Below are 20,990 nucleotides of genomic sequence, written 5' to 3'. Positions count from 1 at the left end.
TGGAAACAGTATGAGATTTCCTATTCACCTACTACTTACTACCAGATGTCATTCAGAAGGTTATCCCTCTGCCTCTTCTTCACTCAGGAGTGGCTGGTGGCACACCCTGAAAAGCTGCTCACGACTTGGGCAGTGGAGGGGGGCAGAGGAAATTCCCTGGTGGTTCAGGGCTTAGGACTGCACACTTCCACCGCCGTGGCCCCGGTCTGAGCCTTGGTCGGGGAACAAAGTGGGCTTCCCAGGTGGCTCAGCGGGTAAGGAATCTGCCTGCAATGTAGGAGATGCAGGTTTGATCCCTGAGTCAGGAAGATCTCCTGGACGAGGAAATGGCAACCCACTCCAGTATTCCTGCCTGGAGAATCCCATAGACAGAGGAGCCTGGTGGGCTACAGTCCATGGGATTGCAAAGAGTCGGACATGACTGAAGTGACTGAGTGCACATGGGCAGGGAACAAAGACCCCACAAGCTGCACAGTGTGACCCAAAAAAGAGGGGCACGGAGCTGAAATAAGAGTCGAAAAAGAGTCTGTGCTTCACTGTTCATTGTTTTAAACCACTGATTCCTGAATGTACCCAGAGAAGGCAAACATTCCCAACACATGTTTCTGCAGTTCCAAACATTCTTCAGGTTTGTTTTCCATTTTTAGTGAAGGTATTCAGGATTAGGTTAGGTAGCGACATGATCCACTGTACACTCATCTGGAAACTTGTCTTGGAAGTGTTTTCCTGATGAAGACGAACTATTTTGGAACAAAGTCAAAACAGAGGTTAGAACTGGGACCATGTTAAGACTTGTTCATAAGGTACATGGTATGTGTTTACTTCATTCCCTGTCAAATGTGATGGGCTTTAGAGTAGCTCATAAATGAAGCTCATGGAAACGCAAACTTGGTGTCTCCTTTCAGTATTCCTCAGGAATGCAGCGCTTGTCCAGTTAGCCTGGGCCTCTGAATGCTGCTGGCTCCATCCAACCCCTGCCGGCTCCCTAAAAGCAACTTGATCACAGCCAAGCATGACCCTGTTATTCTTTTCCCTGTTGCGTTGGCACATTCCTGTTAGAGGGAAGATTGCCTAAACTCCAAATAATGAACTTAAAGGGAATGAGCTGAAATATCCCTGCTCTAGTAGGCTGATTACCAAGACGGCCCCAAATGCTCTCATCTTCCTGTAATCCCCTCCTTCTCTTTTGTGCAGAGTGGACCTGGGGAGTGGATTCTAGGGAACAGGACATTTTAAAAGGGATGGGATGTCACTTCTGAGATTAGGTTTTAAGCGTGTGACCTCCCCCTGGCTAGCGCTATGATTTGCTAGCAGTTTCTTTCACTCCGCGGCTCTTCTTGCTGGCTTGCACTGGGGAAGAAAGCTGACATATTTTGAGTTGCCCTATAGAGAGGCGCATATGGTAAGGGACTGGGATAACCAACAACCAGTGAGTGAATGAAGCCCTCAGTCCGAAAGCCTGTAAGGAACAGATTCCTGTCAGTGACCATGTGAGTGACTGAGCTTGGAGGCAGATCTTTTTGTCTGTTGCATATTAAGATGACTGTAGCCTGTGAGAATCCACAAGCTGGAGGACCAGCTAAGCTGGACCCAGATTCTGGACCTATAGAAACTGAGATAATAATTGAAGCTGTTTCAAGGCACCAAATTTTGAAGTAATTTGTTTCACAGAGATGGATAACTATTTCACCTGCTTATAGAAGGCGGCACCAGTGGTAAAGAACCTGCTTGCCAGTGAAGACACGAGAGATGTGGATTCGATCCCTGGTTTGGGAAACTCCCCTGGAGGAGGGGATTGCAACTTGCTCCAATATCCTTGCCTGGAGAATCCCATGGACAGAGGAGCCTGGCGGGCTACAGTCCTTGGAGTTGCAAAGAGCTGGACACAACTGAAGTGACTTAACACACACACATAGAAGTGGTAAGGTTTGGAAGTGGGGACAAAGATTGGAAAGAGAATAGGTACATATATTTGTGTCTTTCTGAGTCACCAACCAGATCAAATCTTTATGACAGATATTTTATATACTGTTTTTATATAGATAGTATATACAAACAACATCCTGGCAAGGGTGGTATGGGCATGTTTTGGACAAAACTTAGAGGTTATGGAAACTCAGTTATTTGGCTCAGACACATAGCGTAGAAGGTAATAGACATGAGAGAAACTAGAATCTTACTCTGAAGTCTTAGTTCTTTCACCCTAGCCAGTCATAAGAGGCAGTGGTAGGGTTGGGATTAGGGTGGAAATCAGAATCACCTCTAGATCTTTTTTCAAGCTGGTTATGTTACTTTCCTTTACGACAGTTTGGGCCAGACTATATCACACTGCGGGACTGCACCTTAAGAGCACTGAACTTACACAAGTGCAACCTTATCCTTTGTGTCTTAGACTAATAAGTAGAAAATAAAACTTGTACCTTTCAAGTAGGTTCTGATTGAAGGTCCAGTAGTCCTTAGACGCCTCTGCAGTGATGAGTAAGGTGATCACGTGGTTTTAGCATGCTGGTATTGGATGGTTTAAATTATGTTAATAAAGAACAGCACCCAGAATTCCATTATTTGATGGGCTGAAGCTTGTCTGATGTGGCAGATCCTGTCTCACCTACAGCCCCAAATTGGCAAAATGGGTTTGGCTAAGCAAGGACAAGTTGGGAAGAAGTGGATGCGTGGTGAGTGCAGCTTTCATTCAGTAGTAAGAACAAGATGATGTAGTAATGAAGGAACCCACCTCAGTGCTGCATCTTAGGAACATGTGCGTGGCCCTGGAGATCCCTATAATTGCTTCTAGAGCTGAGCAAGGCAGCTGCAGAATTGATTAGATTCCAACAGGCCGTGGCCCTGTGTCATCCACTCCTGGACCAAGTCCAGGGGTCTCCTCCACCTTCAGCCCTGGTCCTGATGAAAGCATCACTGGGACTCTCATTGTTCATGGATCTCCTGTAGATCACAGCCTTACTTCCATAGCAACGTGTGTCCTAACACAGTTGTGCAGGACAGTACAATTAACTGACAAAGACTATAATTTCTCCTGGACAAGATGACTGTAGCAGCTTTTTCTTACTTCAGCTCCTTCCTGCTACCTCTTTGCATTTTGCAGAGGATTTTCTAGAGCTGCTGCTGCTAAGTCGCTTCAGCCGTGTCCGACTCTGCGCGACCCCATAGACGGCAGCCCACCAGGCTCCCCCTTCCCTGGGATTCTCCAGGCAAGAACACTGGAGTGGGTTGCCATTTCCTTCTCCAATGCATGCATGCATGCTAAGTCACTTCAGTCGTGTCTGACTCCATGCGACCCTATGGACAGCAGCCCACCAGGCTCCTCTGTCCACAGGATTCTCTAGGCAGGAATACTGGAGCAGCATTGCCCAATAAGGTAGCCACTGGCTACATGAGACTCTGTAGCATTTGAAATGTGGCTGGTGAGACTGAGGGATTCCATTTTTCATTTAGGATTTAAGTCTTTACTGAATGTGTTACAATATTGCTTCTGTTTTATGTTTTCATTCATTGGCTGGGAGGCATGTGAGGTCCTAGCTCCTCGACAAGGGATCAAACCTATACCCCCTGCATTGGAAGGTGAATCCTAACCACTGGGCCATCAAGGAAGACTCCCATTCAGTTTAATGTAAACATTCATTTAAACTGAAATAACCATATGTAGCTGGTGGCTAATGTGTTGGTCACACAGCTCTAGAAGCTGTTGTCCTTATGTCATTCTTTTGTTAATTTATTTTTGGGTAATATTTCTAGAATATTTTCTACATGCCAGGCACAATATATAGAATGTTGTGTGCATTCATCCAATTTTCACAAAACCTGATGAAGTTGATTCTATTATTCATTTGCCAGAGCAGAAACTGGAATTTTAGAGAGGCGAAGTGGCCTGCCCAGGTGCCGCTACTGGTAAAGAATCTGTCTGCCAGTGCAGGAGACACAAGAGACGTGGGTTTGATCCCTGGGTCGGGAAGATCCCCTGGAGAAGGGATTGACAACCCACTCCGGTATTCTTGCCTGGAGAATCCCAGGGGCAGAAGAGCCTGGCTGGCTACCTTCCATAGGGTCGCAAAGAGTCAGACACACTCCTCAAATCATTCAGGCAAGAGACAGAATTCAAAATAAAGTTTATCTGGCTCCAGTCCTGTGTCTCCTGTATAGATGAATGAGGTTAAATCTGCAGAAATGGAGGATGAAGCAGAATAGACGCAAGATGATTTAAAATATAACTCTTGTTATAATGGGTTATTTTATTTTATTGCTTATTGTAAACACTTTGGCCACAGCAAATACATTAGTTTTTAAATAACTGTAATTCAAAGCTTTCACATCGTATACTATTTCCCCCCAAGATGTGTCACCTATGAAAATAATCAGTGAACTCCAGAAGTCTATACTGACATTGTGCACATTTACACTCTTGTGACACTAAATACAAATAGTAAAAATGCTCATCTGTTGGAGGTCTATGGGTTTGTGATATGCCTTAAGGGAGGCCTTAAAACCACTCAGAGAAGAGAGATGGTGTGGATTGTAATAGCTCCTATGCGAGTAATGTTGGCAGAACATAGGAGGTATGCAGTAAACATTTACTGACAGCAAAGATGATGAGAATTCAATTACTGCTGGACTTGCCCTCTCCATTTTTTCTTAAGGAATATATGGTGCATTGGGAAACATCACTCTGAATGTCACAGAGGCTTTAACACTTTGAATTGTGTAGCTACTGTGTAATTGGGTCTGATCACACTTGCAGAAGAGAGATAAATTAAAGCATATGTACTGTTAAAATTGTGCTAAAATCTCAGTTACTAGGTAGGACAGGCTGAAATGCTTGAATGGTTTCCATCTTCATAAGCAAGAAAATCACAGTGCCTGAAAATCAAGCTAGTCATTCAAAACAAATCTAGCTTTCAGATCTCACTGGCAGTTAGACTGTATTTCAGTTCAATCAATGTCTTTGAAAGTAAAATATGCTACTTATATGAGTTACTGAGTTTCCTAACTATGATTTTTACTTTAAGACATTTCTTTTGATTGTTTTATTCAGCAAAACTCTTAGCATCATTTTGGGATTTCACTGAATTATGCTGATAATGTTGGATTAAACATTTTAGATTTAATTGCAAAGTGACACACAAATTTCATGATCTATTTTCAATATTGTGTCAACGTACAACTTTAAATACATGAAAATAGAAATGTTAAGATTACCTGCAGCAATGAATATGGCATATTAGAATTATTTATTAAAAACTTTTACACCTAAAGGTAGGCACTTTATAAAATTTGGGTTTTGTCAAAAGGCAACAGTTTGACATCAATATCTTACTTTTCCATTAACTGTGCAACTTTTCAAGAGACTAGATTATTAAAATGTTACAAGAGACATAGAAATTTGTCCAAGTTGCATGTGAGTGGAGTTATACAAAACAGAATCCAAGCTTCATTTTTCCCTCTTCCTTTTGTAAACTGCTATATAGCTTCCTGGTCAAGTTCTAAATTTTACTCCCTGATATAAAATCCCATGGGATTCTGGCTTCTCATCTTTTAATCTGAAGTGAAGTATTTGTTGCTTGTGGAACTTGGTACGAATTTTTTTTCATAGTTGGAATTACCATTATCATCATATACTACATAGAGTCAGATGATTTTTAGGTGGCAATAGCTAGCAGTGAAGAGCTCTTGGCTTCAAGCGGCTGTTGAGTCCTTTGGATTATGTTTTAAGTCTCCAATTATGTAGATTCAACTACCCCTGTTGTTTTCATTCCTGGTGATGTAGAAATTCACCTCACTTCTATCTAAAACACGAGCAGAGCTTTGGGTGCCCAATGAACCCATCTACCATTTGACTTAGCTCTCCCTTCTCGAGCAGGTCTCTACCGGGTAGTCAGCCAGAGTCTGTTAGGAGTCTTGGTGACAGGGAGCTTCACAAAGCAATCTAGTCATTAAGAAAACCCCAACTGCCCTTTCTTATACTGAAACCCGAGTTCTCTTCCTGCAACTTCCATCCAGTGTTTCCAACAGTGTAAGGCACAGAGTAGGCTTTCAGGCACTTGATCTGCGTCTGTGGATGAACAAAAAGACTGAAGAGTTCTATTTCTGACTCGTAAAGCTACAGAAGATAGTCATTTCCTCATGTGGTCCAGAGTATCCTTGTATCTGACATAAAGCTTCTCTTTTTCAGGGTGAATATTGCCATTTCCTTCATCTGTTCCTTAAGCGACACGAATTTCCAATGTTTTGCCTACCCATTACTCTTATCTGAGTGTGCTTCTGTTAATCAGTAGACCTCTTCAAATGTGGTCCCTGTGAACCCAACATAATACCCCAGATGGGATCAGCTCTGAGTAGGGTAGAAATCCTGTCTCTTCTCTTAGCCTGGCTATTCCACTTGACATACTGTCCAACCCAAAAGGATGTTCCTTAGGGCGATCCTTCCCTGTTTGTTTCTGAGTAGAGGCATTTTATTCTAGGCAAGATTGCTGACTGGCACATACTCTGTTCCAGGAGAAGGATTACTTCCTTGAATTTCCAGGATATGGAGGAGGTGGAGAACGCTGTGCTGGGGTCGGGGAGTATGGAGGAGGCAAGTCTGCACAGTATTCCATCTCATGGTCATAATTATAGGGGGGTGGTGCCACTGGAAGAAAACAAAACAAGAAGTGCATCAGGTATTTAGCAATGATAGAGTGTCCATTATATTTGAGATACTCAGCTGTGTACTCTGGGGGAGGACATAATTTTTACAAAGGTTCCTATAGTCAAAACTCTGCTTTTTTTCAGTAGTCATTTACGGTGGTGAGAGTTGGGCCATAAAGAAGGCTGGGCGCCGAAGGATTGATGCTTTTGAACTGTGGTGCTAGAGAAGACTCTTGAGAGTCTCTTGGACAGCAAAGAGATCAAAACAATCAATTCTAAAGGAATTCAATCTTGAATATTCATTGGAAGGACTGAGGCTGAAGCTGAAGCTCCAATACTTTGGCCTGACTCAAAGAGTTGACTCACTGGAAGAGACCCTGATCCTGGGAAAGACTGAAGGCCAAAGAAGAGGGCGGCAGAGGATATGATGGTTAGACAGCATCACCGACTCAATAGACATGAATTTGAGCAAACTCTGGGAGATAGTGAAGGACAGGGGAGCTTGGCATGCTGCAGTCCATGAGGTCACAGAGTTGGACACAACTTAGTGACTGAACAACAACAACAACATCATTTTTGCCTTCAATAATCAGTTTTACCAGGCTGAGGACACACACGTATGAAAAGTCAAGTGCTATAAAAAATGGTGCTATCGACCAAAGTATTAGAATTGGTGGCTTAAGGCAAATTTCTTGGAAAGATCATCTTGAAGTGACAGATAGAGAAAGGACTAAAGGATAATTCAAGATGAATAAAAGTTCTGAAAGAGGAAAAAACTTTTATTCAAAGCAAAAACTACACGGAAAAGAGAAATGGGAAAAGATACTGAAGAATCTAATTGTATCAACATCATGGTGGGCTTGGACTCTCACAAAAGGTGTGTGTGATATGCAGTTTTTAGAGATTTTTTTGAATATGATAGTATGCTTTAGGAAGATGACTCTGTCAGTATTATGGATTCAGGTGGACCAAACAAAAGGTGAGATGGTGTAGTAGCATACGTGAGGGATTATAAAGGACTCATGGAAATTGGTGGTGGGGATTATTAGGAGCTCTTGAGCATTTGAGAGCTTCAGTGATGACAGGGTGTTTGGAAAAGAGGTAGAGAGCAAGAAGGTATGGAGGTATTGGGTGTCTGGTACTGGGCTCCTGTAACTTGGAGGGTCATGGAGTCATTATAGAAATAAGAAACAAACAAAAGGGAAGACAAACAGGTTTGCAAATGAGGATGGAGAAACTTTTCGAATCTCATTAGAAAAAGTTTCTTTAATTTATTTACTGTAATATACATCAGTGTGTTTTAAAATCACATTTAATATAACAAAATCATATTTGTTATGATTATGTATGGACATCTATTTTGTCATGCTCTCCACCCCATCTACAGGGTTGGAAACAAGATACTCCTTGAGCACTCCATGTCTTCCAGAACCAAATCACTTGGAAACATCTGAGCAACCCTTCTGGTGATTTGCCAGTAGTTTTGATTTATCATCAGGATCACAATTCTAGTTGGAAAGTGACATGTCTTAATTGCTTCCTGTGAATGTAACCTAAACCACAGACTAATGTTATAATAATGTGAACAAACAGCCAAGCTTTCACTTTTAGAAAGGCAGAGAAGAACAAGCAACATTTCAACAAACCTCAACAGGTCTTCTCAGTTGTACTCTTACTGATAAGACTATGATAGTATTCTGATCAATATGCATGTATTAATAAACATAGGACTTCACCCTATATGCAAACACAAGCTGTTTCTTCAGCATCTCTTTATTTTGTATTTGTGTTTTAAATTTTTAAAATTAGTTTCTATTGCGATATGGTTGATTTACAATGTTGTGTTACTTTCTGCTGTCCAGCAAAGTGAATCAGTTATACATATCTTGTGTTCAGTGGCTCAGTCATGTCCGATTCTTTGCTTCTGAACCAGACTCCTCTGTCCATGAGGTTTTCCAGGCAAGAAGCCTGGAGTGGGTTGCCATTGCCTCTTCCCGGGGATCTTCCTGATCCAAGGATTGAAACTGCATCTCCTGCATTGGCAGGCAGATTCTTTACCACTGAGCCAGCTGGGAAGCCCTAGTTATCCATATACTCACTTCTTTTAAAGATTCTTTTCCCATCTACATCTCTTTAACTTGGCTCGCTTTACCAGGAGCTTGGTGATTCGAACCATTTACTGATCTACCTAAGCTTAGGAAAGAATTGAGACCCCTGACACAGAAAAAGATGGAGACGCAGAACTGAGTGGGCTGTCCTCTGAGAGACACCCTGGTGAGGAAAGACTCTGAAACTCTCCTGTGGGCTGAGCAGGCCAGGGCTCACAGCAGAGGACACAGTTCTGAGGAGAAGGCTGCTTTAGGCCCTCAGAGGCTGGGCTATTCCAAGCTTTGTTTTCTACAACAAAATGGAGTAATTCCCATTGAGTCTAAACACACCTTCCCTCTGCATACGCCTGCTCCTTTGCTTCATTATATCCAGGAGGACTGAGACAGGGAGAAGTATAATAAAATTCCTCCAAGCCAAGCAATGCACCCTCCACATAAAACAGAAAGTTGCAGCTGGATTCCCGTTGAACTGTTTCGTGTAAGTACGTGGTTCTAAGTTGTTTATATGCTGAAGCTTTTCCCTGCCTCCCACCTGAGGGGCACACACCAGAGGAATCTACAGATTGACTCTGCATCCTTCTTGGTCATGAAGCCATGGCATGCCTTTATGCTTCGGTAACAAAGCATTTGTATTTTGCCATCTGCATGAACACTGCTGGGGGACATTTCAGTGAGATTCCCTCTGGTTTACACAGCTTCATGTTGAACATGAAAATCTAAGACCTGAAGCCATGTTCTTTCATCCATATAGGTTTTGAATTTTGATAAAGTGATAATACAATGCTGAATAATGGTATTTTGAGGATTTTGAAGACCATATCCATCATGAAATAAACATGGCACATCTTTTACAGTATCGCCTATGGGAAGGCATTGTGAAATAATACTGGTGTAACTGTGAACTGTGCTGTCTTTCATTCTTACAGATAAAAAGGTTTCACCAGGAAATAAACTTTTCAGGGTATCAATTTTAGAATTCCTGATTAACTCTAATAGTTTTTTTTTTTCTATCTCTTAAAGTCAAATCATCTTTAAAAGATACATGGATGTAGCTGGAAATGCACTTTTGAAATTTTTTCATAACCAATAATTCCAATTCTCTAAACAGTGAAAATATGCCACTTATCATGTATGTCAGTATAGTTGTCTAGAATTTCACAAAATTCAGGAATGCTAAGAAATTGATAGCAGAAAGTTAATTTTTTTTTAATCCACCCAGGACAACATCTCTAAAGCAAATGCAAAGAAAGATGCATGGTGTTATCAAAATTGTACAACATTATTTTAGAAAATTGGAAATAGAGTAAAATCATCCATGATTTTGTCACCAAAATTTAATAAACAATCCACCTGCCAATGCAGAAGATGCAGGAGACACAGGTTTGATCCCTGGTTGGGAAGATCCCCTGGAGAAGGAAATGGCAACCCACTCAGTATTCTTGCCTGGAAAATCGCATGGGCAGAGGAGTCTGGTGGGGTACAGTCCATGGAGTCTCAAAGAGTTGGACAGGACTGAGCGACCGAGCATGTGTCTTTATATACTCTTTTAGTCCTTTGTATATTTGTATAAACATAGTGTAATGCCTTTTCACTTTGTATTGTAAATTAGTCTTTTTCATTATGTTACATATTTTTCATTAACTTTATTGGCAACACTTCACATTATTCCACTGACCATTTACTTATTTTTTTATTAGCAATTTTTTTATTATTATAAATACTGGAGTGAAAATATCTTCTCACACATAGACTTTTTATTACTTTAAATTCATTTTTTTGAATGAAATTCCAGGAATCAACTAACCGGCTATGGTTTAATATTTTAGCAATTTAATAGTGAAAAAATTTCATTATTGAAATACCCTCTAATTTTATATTTATTTGATAGTTTTACATCTTATTTATTATTTATAATTCATATTGTGTGATTTTCTTTGCTTGGACTGATAATTTAAACACTGGGATCTTTAATAGAATTAAGATATAATGAAGATTGTCGTTGTTCAGTTGCTCAGTCATGTCTAACTCTTTGTGACTCCATGGACTGCAGCACATCAGACTTCCCTGTCCTTCACCATCTCCCAGAACTTGCTCGAACTCAAGTTTATTGAGTTGGTGATGCCATCCAAATATCACCAACTCAATGATAACAAGATATAAACATGTGAACAAAGTTATTTATCTTTTCTATACCTTTCTTAAAATAAGTGTTTGTCAAAATGGTAAGCTATGTTATTTTACCTTATTGACTTACTGAAGTTTAAAATATATCTAACAAAATATATGGTTCTTCATCTTTCTTTTATATTGTTTCCAAGCTTAAACATTTATCTTTTCAGATATCTGATTCATAACCAATCTATTTCTGAGTTTCTCTATGTTAATTAATATATTTGATGCTTCCTTACTTCCATTATTTCATGTATTTTGTATCAGTGCTCATTTTTTCTGTTTAAAATTTTGATTAAATCAAATCATTGAAAAGTGGCTTCTTAATCCTTGCTTTTCATGTTGTTTTGTTATCTTTTCTATAGAGTTTGTGGGCTTCCCTGGTAGCTCAGTTGGTAAAGAATCTACCTGCAATTCAGGAGACCCTGGTTCAATTCCTCAGTCAGGAAGAACTGCCAGAGAAGGGATAGAATACCCACTCGAGTATTCTTGGGCTTCCCTTGTGTGTCTCAGCTTTGGTAAAGAATCTGCCTGCAATATGGGAGACCTGGGTTTGATCCCTGGGTTGGGAAGATCCCATGGTGAAGGGAAAGGCTATCCACTCCAGTATTCTGGCCTGGAGAATTCCATGGACTGTATAGTCCATGGGGTCGCAAAGAGTCAGACATGACTGAGTGACTTTCACATAGAAATTTTAATAGAAATTTCACGTAGACAATTTAATCTACTTATTTTGTCTCATGACCAAGGCATATCATTTTTTTTTATAAAAAATGCCCAATTTTAGTTATTATTGATTCTAAATGGTTTTAATACCTAGTAGGATAGATGAAGTTTCATGGCTTATTTTTAAGATTTTTAAAAAATTAATATTTCAATTGAGATATAATTGACTTAACATTGTGTAAGTTCAAGGTATACAATGTGTTGATTTGATAAATTTATATATTGCAATATGATTATCACCTGTTAAATTAATTTAAAAAGGAAGTTATTAGATTGATATGGGCTTCTCAGGTGGCTCAGTGGTAAAGAATCTGCCTGTCAATGAAGAAGGCTTGGGTTCAATCCCTGGCTTGGGAAGATCCCCTTGAGGAGGATATGGCAACCCACTCCAGTATTCTTGCCTGGAGAATTCCATGGACAGAGGAGCCTGGCGGGCTACAGTCCATGGGGGTGCAAAGCGAGAGACACAACTGAGCATATGTTACATTATTAGATTGATGTGGCTCTAATGCCATGATGTCTATGTAAGCAAGGGCTTCCTAAGTCACTCAGTTGTAAAGAACCCGCTTGCCAATGCAGGAGTTGCAAGAGACGTGGGTTTGGTCTCTGTGTTGAGAAGATCCCCTGGAGGAGGAAATGGCAACCCACTCCAGTATTCTTGCCAGGAAAATCCCATGGACAGAGGAGCCTGGTGGGCTTCCATCCATGGGGGTGCAAAGAGTCAGATACAACCGAGCTATTGAGCATGCACGCCTGCAGTATGTATATGTCAATCCCAACCTCCCAGCTCATCCCGCCCACCTTCCCCCGCTGCTAACCATACGTTTGTTCTCCACGTCTGGGACTATTTCTGCTTTGCAATTAAGTTCATCTGTACTATTTTTCTAGACTCCACATATAAGCAATAGTACATTTGTTTTTTTCTTTCTGAGTTACTTCACTCCACATGACAGTCTCCAGGTCCATCCAGGTCTCTGCAAATGGCACTATTTCATTCCTTTATAGGGCTGAGTAATTATTTCATTGTATATATGTACCACATCTTAATCTATTCCTCTCAGAACCATTTGTAAACAACTGTCTTCAAAAACCTGAGCTCTTTTGTAGCACATTCTAAGAGATTATACTACTTTCTTCTCCTCCTTGTTATCCATATCTGTGGTCCTCTCTACTCCAAAATCTCACCTATTGAAGATTTAGTATCAGGCTCATTGCCTTTCTTTGCATCACAGCTTCTAGTAATAGTATCATTCTCTTGGTGATTTCAACACCCCTTTGTTGAAATAAATTTCTAGCCCCAGAAACCACTGGGTTTATAACCACTCCTACTCGAGCTCCCATATCAGCAAACTGAAACTTACATCCATGTCCTTGCAAACCTCCATATATCAGAAACAGTACATCCATTCATAAAAACTCCAAACAGCAAGCCCGCTCTGGGTTCTACACTCAACATTACTGGTTCCTTCTCACCCAAACAAGGCTGACTGTGTGGCTCCAACCAATCAGATTGTTTCTACTTTTCTTTGTTCTTTATTCTTCATCCTACAAAAGCTTCTTACCTTTCTTCCACTTTGCTGTTCTCCCCATGAAAACCTTCTACTCCATGAAGTGTTAAATAAAGTTATCACCTAGATTGTCTTCTTTAATCTATTTTTAATATATGGATGGCATCACCAATTCAATGGACACAAACTCGGGCAAACTCTGGGAGATGGTGAGGAACAGGGAAGCCTGGTATACTGCAGTCCATGGGGTCACAAAGAATCTGACATGACTTGGCCACTGAACAACAACAATCCTGACTCTCTATCCCTTGGGTCTTTTGTCTTCAAAGGTCTTTTTCTCACTATTATTGTAACCAATGATGGTACCATATTGTAATCTAACCAACACTTCTTATCTTTCTAGAATATACATCACAATATATCTTGGACTTCCCTTGTGGCTCAGCTGGTAAAGAATCCGCCTGCAAATGCAGGAGACCTGGGTTCCATCCCTGGGTTGGGAAGATCCCTTGGAGAAGGGAAAGGCTACCCACTACAGTATTCTGGCCTGGTGAATTCCATGGACTGTACAGTCCATGAGGTTGTGAAGAGTCGGACACGACTGAGCGACTTTCACTTTCACCTGGATTTCTGATTTACTGATGGCCTTAGGCAGATTAATTTAAACTGATATCACTTCTTTCCTGTCTTCATGTCTTTCTTCATTCAGCTTATATTTATGGCCCATCAATAAAATTATCTCTGTGCATCTATCATCAAATTTATCTCCTTTTTTCCCCACTGCCTGACAAAATTCCAACCCAACATTTTGGCTATCCTAGATCTGTATCTAGGAGCTTAATATGCTTAGAGAAAAATGCACAATTGTGCCAACTGATCTCACTTGAAATGCATGACTATATTCTTAAGTGTGGAGGCCCTTGGCATTGCTCTGAAATTGTGCATTAGGCATCTCACCATCCCTCCATTCTCTGAGACGACTGTTTCATGGTTTTTTTTTCTCTTTCTCCTTAATTACAAGCTCCTCAAATTTACTTTCAGCATAAAACTTACTTCTTATTTCACTAGATAGATACAATTGGAAGATACGATACAATTGGAAGAGACCATCCTCATATCACCAGATCCTTTGTTGAGTACATGAGTCATAATGAAAAAAATTGTGTATCTATTTACCTGTCTAACTTCATCACCAGCATCACCATCCATCTGTCTATCTACCACGTATCAATCAATCAGTGAGTCAATAATCTACTGACCTAACTACCATTAGGGACTCTAAAATGTATTGATACTTCAAATCTCCATTTTCTCGATAGCATTATAACCCCTAGTTTTCCTTTCGTTGGCATTTAATTTTTATATCTTTGACAAGCCTTTTTCTTATGTTTTATCCATATTATTTCCTTTCATATATGTATCATCCAAACCCATTTTTTTTAAGGAGGTTAACATAATCACTTTCTTTTGTTTATACTGAGGTTTGGAAAAGTTATGGAAATTTAAGACTTGATAAATAATTCTTATTTTCACACTGAAGGTTTTTAAAATAGTTGCAATTAAACAGCACATGGCTCAGGATACCCAGGGTGGCAGGAATACAAAACCATTCCAAAAGGTCACTGTGCAACAAAGGGTTGGATGTAGCAGATCACCTTTCCTTGGCAATCTCCTCCTAGTGCAGAGTAATAATGTTCACTGTAGGGATCCCCAATAAGGACTTTGAACAAGAGATACACTAACCTTGACTAAATTATTTTCTACTCATTTATGGGGCCTCCCAGCTGTAGGACTATGTAATAACTTGAGTGGTTATTCAATTATCACAGGGTTAATTAATTAATGTGGGTGAAATCATTTTATATATCCACGGGATGAGAGATTTTTGAAAAGCATTCAATACTACTCTGAGTTGTTTCCTGATCCTTTAAGTGAAAGCTTAATTAGTGACTTTATGAAGGAAATGAGAAGCAATCAAGCAAATTATGTTTTTGAAGGCCTAGTCTTTTTACAGTGAAAAATGCGTCCACCATAAGGCTTATTATGTTTTCTGCATTACTCTGTTCCCAGAACAATGCATTTACTGAAAAGGCAACATGGCGCTGTGATCTGCCAGTATAAATAATGCCAGTAGAATAAAGTGTTTAAAAACACATTTCCATGGGTGGAAGAGAAATCTCAGACCCAAGAACACAAAACATCACATTAAAATATTTTATTTTTTCTAGTCTAATTTTATAAAGAATATTTTTAAATGTTTTAAAAATTAATTTTAATGACACTTTTTTTTTAATCAAGGAAAGCAAATCTGGAATATTATCTACAGAGTGTTTCTCCTCATCTTCTCTTGGTTTAATGTCTCTGTCAGACTCTCCTCCTCTCTTGGGTTATGGGTTGACCAGGAAAAATGGGAAGATTTGAAGAATAAAAAAAAAAAATCGCCCCTATTTTTTCCTTACACCATAGTCTTAACAGTGTCATATTAACCCTAACCATAATCTTAGTAAATTGGGAAGTTTCAGAATTGTGAATTGCTTTTGTAATGAGTAAAAGATATAGTATATTCCAGGGTGGAATTTGTTAATTTTTTAAGTATTAGTACAATTAAATCAGATTTTGTCATGATATTCATTCATTCAGTCATATCTATTGAGTGCCTGTTACGTGCCAGTTCTGGTCTTGTATGCTTGGGACTGAGATATAAATAAAACTGACAACAATGTCTGCCTTGTGGAGCTAATGTTCTAGAAAGAGGGGATGAACAATAAATAATAAACATAACCATTGGGTGAACTATATGATATCTTAGAAGGTTAAATGAAGCCCTCTGGACAAAGATTAGAGTAAAAGGATGGATTCATGTGGGAGGTGAGACACCTTACAATCTTAAGGTGAATGAGGAAGACCTCATTCATAAAGTGACCTTTAACAAAGACTTGAATTAAGTAAAGCATTGATGCATTTGAATGGTGGTGATGGAAAAGACTCTTAGGAGTCCCTTGGACTGCAAGGAGATCCAACCAGTCCATCCTAAAGGAGATCAGTCCTGAATATTCATTGGAACGGTTGATACTGAAGGTCCCATACTTTGGCCACCTGATGTGAAGAGTTGACTCATTTGAAAAGATGCTAGGAAAGATTGAAGGCGGGAGGAGAAGGGGACGACAGAGGATGAGATGGTTGGATGGCATCACCGACTCAACAGACATGAATCTGAGTAAACTCCGGGAGTTGGTGATGGACAGGGAGGTCTGGCGTGCTGTGATCCATGGGATCGCAGAGTCAGACATGACTGAGACACTGAACTGAACTGAATTAAGTAAGAGAGTCAGTGTTCTAGGCAAACCCTAAGATGAGAGTGTGCCCCGTGTGTTCACAGAACAGCAAGAAATAGTGTGAGTGGAGCCAGGTGGCGAGAGGGAGAAGGAAGTGAAGTCAGAGAAATAAAAAAAGGAGCCAGTTCCAGCACTGCCTTGAGGGCCCTGGTAAAGAATCTGACTTTTTGGATAAAATGAGAAACCACTGACTTTGACTCTTCCTCTGGGGACGTGGGGAGCCACTGAGAGATTCTGGGCAGAGAAGTGATACGATCTGACATTTAACCATCTTAAATAGGTTCAGTCTGCAACTGTGCTTAGAATAGACCCCTAGGGGGCACGAGTGGATGCTGGCAGAGCAGCTAGGATATCACAGTCATGAAAATGAGAGTTGATGGTGGCTCCCACCAGAGAAGGAATGGTGAAAAGTAGTCAGATACTGTTAATATTCTGAAGGTGGAGCTGAGAGGTTTTCTTACTAGACTGCATGCAGATGTCAGGGAAAGAGAGGCGTCCAGGATGATGCCAAGGTTTTTGGCCTGAACCGCTGATGGCTGGTGATGCCATCAGTTAAGATGTTTACTTATCAGAACTTATCAGTTAAGTTTACTTATCAGTTAAGATAAGTAAAGGGTGAGTGGAGGAGGCTCTGGGGGGATGATCAAAAGTACAGATTCAGGCATGTAACATTTGAGATCTATCTGTTAGACATCCAAGTGGATAGGTTCAACAGGCAGTGGGATCAAATGAGTGTGAAATTCAGGAAGGAGGTTTAGAATGGAGATATGTAACTCTGGGAGGCATTTAACATATAAATGGTCCTTAATACCATAAGGCCAATTGATACAACTAAAGAGGTAAGTCTGGATAGAAGACACAAGGGTGAGACTTGAGGCACTCTAACACAGAGATATTGGAGAAGAGGGAGAACTAAAAAAGATGACAGAGGAGATGATCATGCTGACGTTCATCTGAAATTTGCTCCCTCAAGGTGACTGTGATGGGTAAAAGATTAAGAAAGGAGAGAAGTTATTAGGGAATTGATACACAGGGCAGACCAGATGTAGAAACTGCCTTCTTCCTTTGCTATAAGGAGTGAGAGAGAGAGGACATGAGTGTGATTTTAAGGCTCTCTCTCTCTTTCTCTCTCTCTGTAAATATTTAAGTGAAAGTCACTCAGTTATGTTCAATTCTTTGCGACCCCATGGACTGGGGCCTGTCAGTTTCCTCTGTCCATGGAATTCTCCAGGCACAAATACTAGGGTGGGTAGCCTATTCCTTCTCCAGGGGATCTTCCCGACTCAGGGATCGAACCAGGATCTTCTACATTGCAAGCAGGTTCTTTACCAGCTGAGCTACTTACATATAGACTCAAAAATCAAAGCGAAACACAGCACTTTGTTTATGGATTCATTTGTGTACAATATATTTATATGTGAAATTTCTGGAAGATTCTCAACAAATACTTGTCAAATTACTGAAAATTATATTTTCTCTTTGGTGATAATTTTAGTGTTATGTTAAAACCGTTTTGTTGCATAAAAAGGACACATAAAAACTTTCTTCAGTACTTCTTTTCTAGACATACATACCTGTTGAATCAGAGGCCAGTTTAGTCAGACATGTAACTTGTTCTTTCTCTATAATTATTTGTCAAAACTCACTGGCAGATAGACACAGTAGGTGTGAATTGTCTATTTCTCTTAACTATGGCAGGTTGGCAATTGTAGTCAATAAGACAACCATTGAACATATTAATATCTTTAAATAGGAGGTAGATAGTACAATGCAGATCTAAGTTAGAGTTCAATCTACATTAACTAAGAAACATCCTACATGGGGATTATTCCAGTGAGACTCTTTAGTGATTCTTCTCTCCCAGAACCAGAGCGTAACTAACAAATCTGACTCTTCCTTCAGAATGAGTAAGCAGTGTTGCTTACCAGGGTAGGAGGAGATGGCATTGATGTGGGTAGTCCTGATGACACCCACCCGGGTCCCACGGTTGTTTTTCATGCACATGCAGATACATATGGCAATTCCAGCAATTACCCCCATGATGAACACGATTCCAAATACTATGCCAGCAATTGCCGTGCCCCTAAAGAAGAAAAACAAAAGTACATTTGTTTAAAAGACCCATAGGGATTCCTCAGTCTTTCAAATACAGTTCTATGACTATACGACAAGTGCCCTTTTAGAAATGTTCTTAAGAATAATGTTAAAGAAAAAAACACAAGTTTTTCAGTTCTTGAAACCATTCCATAAATTAATAATTTCCTTTCCAGCATTTTCTCTGCTTTTCTTTCTGGAAACCTATTCTGAAATATGCCTCTTAGTCTCCTGGATAACTTCTCTAATTTTTCTTATCCCTATTTTTTTTCTTGAACTACTTTGGGGGGGATTTCATTGACTTTATCTTCTAAAATATTACTGAATTCTAGAATTTCAGCGATCATATTTTTCATTTCCAGGTGCTCTATCTTATCCTTTATTTCACTTCCTTTTTTTCATAGTGTCCTTTTTTGCTTTTAAGGATGCAATTTCTTCTATTCATCTGTAATGTACTCATGATGATATATTCTTTGAGACTATTTCTCTCCTCTGTCCTGTCTAGGCTCCTTTGTATTGATTGTTTACTTTGATCTGTTTGTGGTTGACATTTTCCTTAAATGTCTACTGTGGTTGTTGTTCAGTCACTAAGTTGTGTCTGACTTTTTGGAACCCCATGGACTGCAGCACACCAGGCTCTTCTGTCCTCCAATATCTGCCAGAGCTTGCTCAATGATTCCTGAAACTACTCCTATGTTAAAATTTGTGGGTTGGAAGTTCAGCGTGCAAAGTCAATACTGGGCAGATGAACCCCACAGTAGGGGATCAGCTGAGGTCAGTTCTCCTAGTTTTGTTTTTCTTTTGGATTGTAGATTTTACTCTTTAAAAGGATCCTCCAGTTTCATACTTGGGGAACATGAACTGGGCTGGCTGCCAGTTTCCTGGAGCCTAGAGTTTTATCCATAAGAGTATGAATTTTAAAAAAATCCTCGGGCTTTCATCTCAGAGACTCGGTCTTATTCTGCTGTGACAGGGGAGGCTTTCAGGATAAATCATCAGTAACAAAATCTTGTGCTTTAAAGCATGACTCCTAAAGCCAGACTGCCACGGTTCCAACTGTAGCCTTGGGTAACCTTGGGCAAGCTGCTCAATGCCCCAGTTTGCTTATTAATGAAATAAATGCTTTGGTGCTTTTCTGACTCTCCTCTTGAATTCAATGTCATGAAATAACTGTGCTCCTGGATTCAGTGGTCACATCAATAAGGTCCTATTCTCAAGTGCTATATAAACAGCTATCTTGTACTTTTCTAGGACAGGTCCATGATCTCCCATCCCAAGTCCTTGGGACTAGATGTGTTCATAAGCCAGGAATGTTCAGATTTTGGAAAGGGAATATACATATACTGTATGTTGTATGATACTCCCACAGCCAGCATCTGGAGCATAACACATGAACATTTCTGAATATTAATACTTGGATTACATGGAAGTTATAAAAAAATCCCAGGTTCATTCAGGTCCAGGCTTGCCACCAATTGTAATGCATAAAACCTTTACTTTTCAGGTTTTTTTTTTTTTTTTTTTTTTAAAGATTTCAGAATTGCAGATAAGGAACTGTGGACCTATATGTATGTACGCTTTGCAGTAGAAATCTTCTCTTTGTGACTTTCCCCCACTCACTTAAAAAAAAAAAACCAGAATACTCCATTATGCATTCCAATAGACTCCTTTAAAGTATTCCTACATAATTTTAACTTTGTTAGTAAATTATGAAAGTAGAACATGAGATATTTGGATGGTCTATTAGCAATTAAAGAATGACAGAGTCTAGCAGTTCAGTAAATAAATCCTTTCAAGGAAAAAGATTTATCAAAGGAGATAACACGAAATTAAAAAAAAAGTGATCTGGAAACCTCTTTTTCATTGTAATTTTTAGGTCTAAATAAGATTAAATTGGAGGGCTTAATTCATGTCCCAGAAATAATCAATGACCCAATTATTTAGGCGTAGAGTTTCCAAAGTGTGTGCTATGGAAGCTAAGACATCAAATTGAGGCATATTTATATTCATTAATTCCTCTTTAAGTGGAAAAAAGTAGAAAATCAGTCACATTTTATTTTCTTGTCAGCAGCTCCAGCAAAAGTGTCTGCTCTTGAGGTCAATAATGAGGTTGCAATTAATGTGTTAAGAGGTTTTTTGATTAAATCATGATTTTCATGTCCTTGATACTTTGATACCCATTAGCAATTATAAATTAGTTATTTAAAACATGGCAAGTATAAAATTTATAGCATTATTTACTCAGTTATTAATTTAAAAACTAAACAGTAACCTTCCAGTATATAATATATTTGGTTTAGTCATCTGTTTGAAAGAGAGAATCTATTAAGTTGAGAAATTTGACTTCATAAAATCCTTGAAAAAATTTAGAGAATGTATTTTTTTTTTGAAAGAAAGCATTACAAGGTTTGCAT

General features: G+C 39.5%; 1 protein-coding gene across 1 annotated transcript in view; it reads right to left on the bottom strand.

The window, feature by feature from the left end:
- Nucleotides 1-4,226: 4,226 nt before the first annotated feature.
- CYYR1 (cysteine and tyrosine rich 1) overlaps nt 4,227-20,990 on the bottom strand; it is a 129,000-nt gene continuing 112,236 nt past the window's right edge. The window contains exons 3-4 of the mRNA XM_061134068.1: nt 18,408-18,565; nt 4,227-6,637 (exon numbers count right to left, since the gene is read on the bottom strand). Of these exons, the coding sequence (XP_060990051.1) occupies nt 6,513-6,637; nt 18,408-18,565 (283 nt within the window). The 3' untranslated portion in view covers nt 4,227-6,512. The remainder of the gene's footprint in view (nt 6,638-18,407; nt 18,566-20,990) is intronic.

This window comes from Dama dama, chromosome 31 (assembly GCF_033118175.1).
Source record: "Dama dama isolate Ldn47 chromosome 31, ASM3311817v1, whole genome shotgun sequence".
NCBI lineage: Eukaryota > Metazoa > Chordata > Mammalia > Artiodactyla > Cervidae > Dama > Dama dama.
This window is presented reverse-complemented; position numbering and strand designations above follow the sequence as displayed.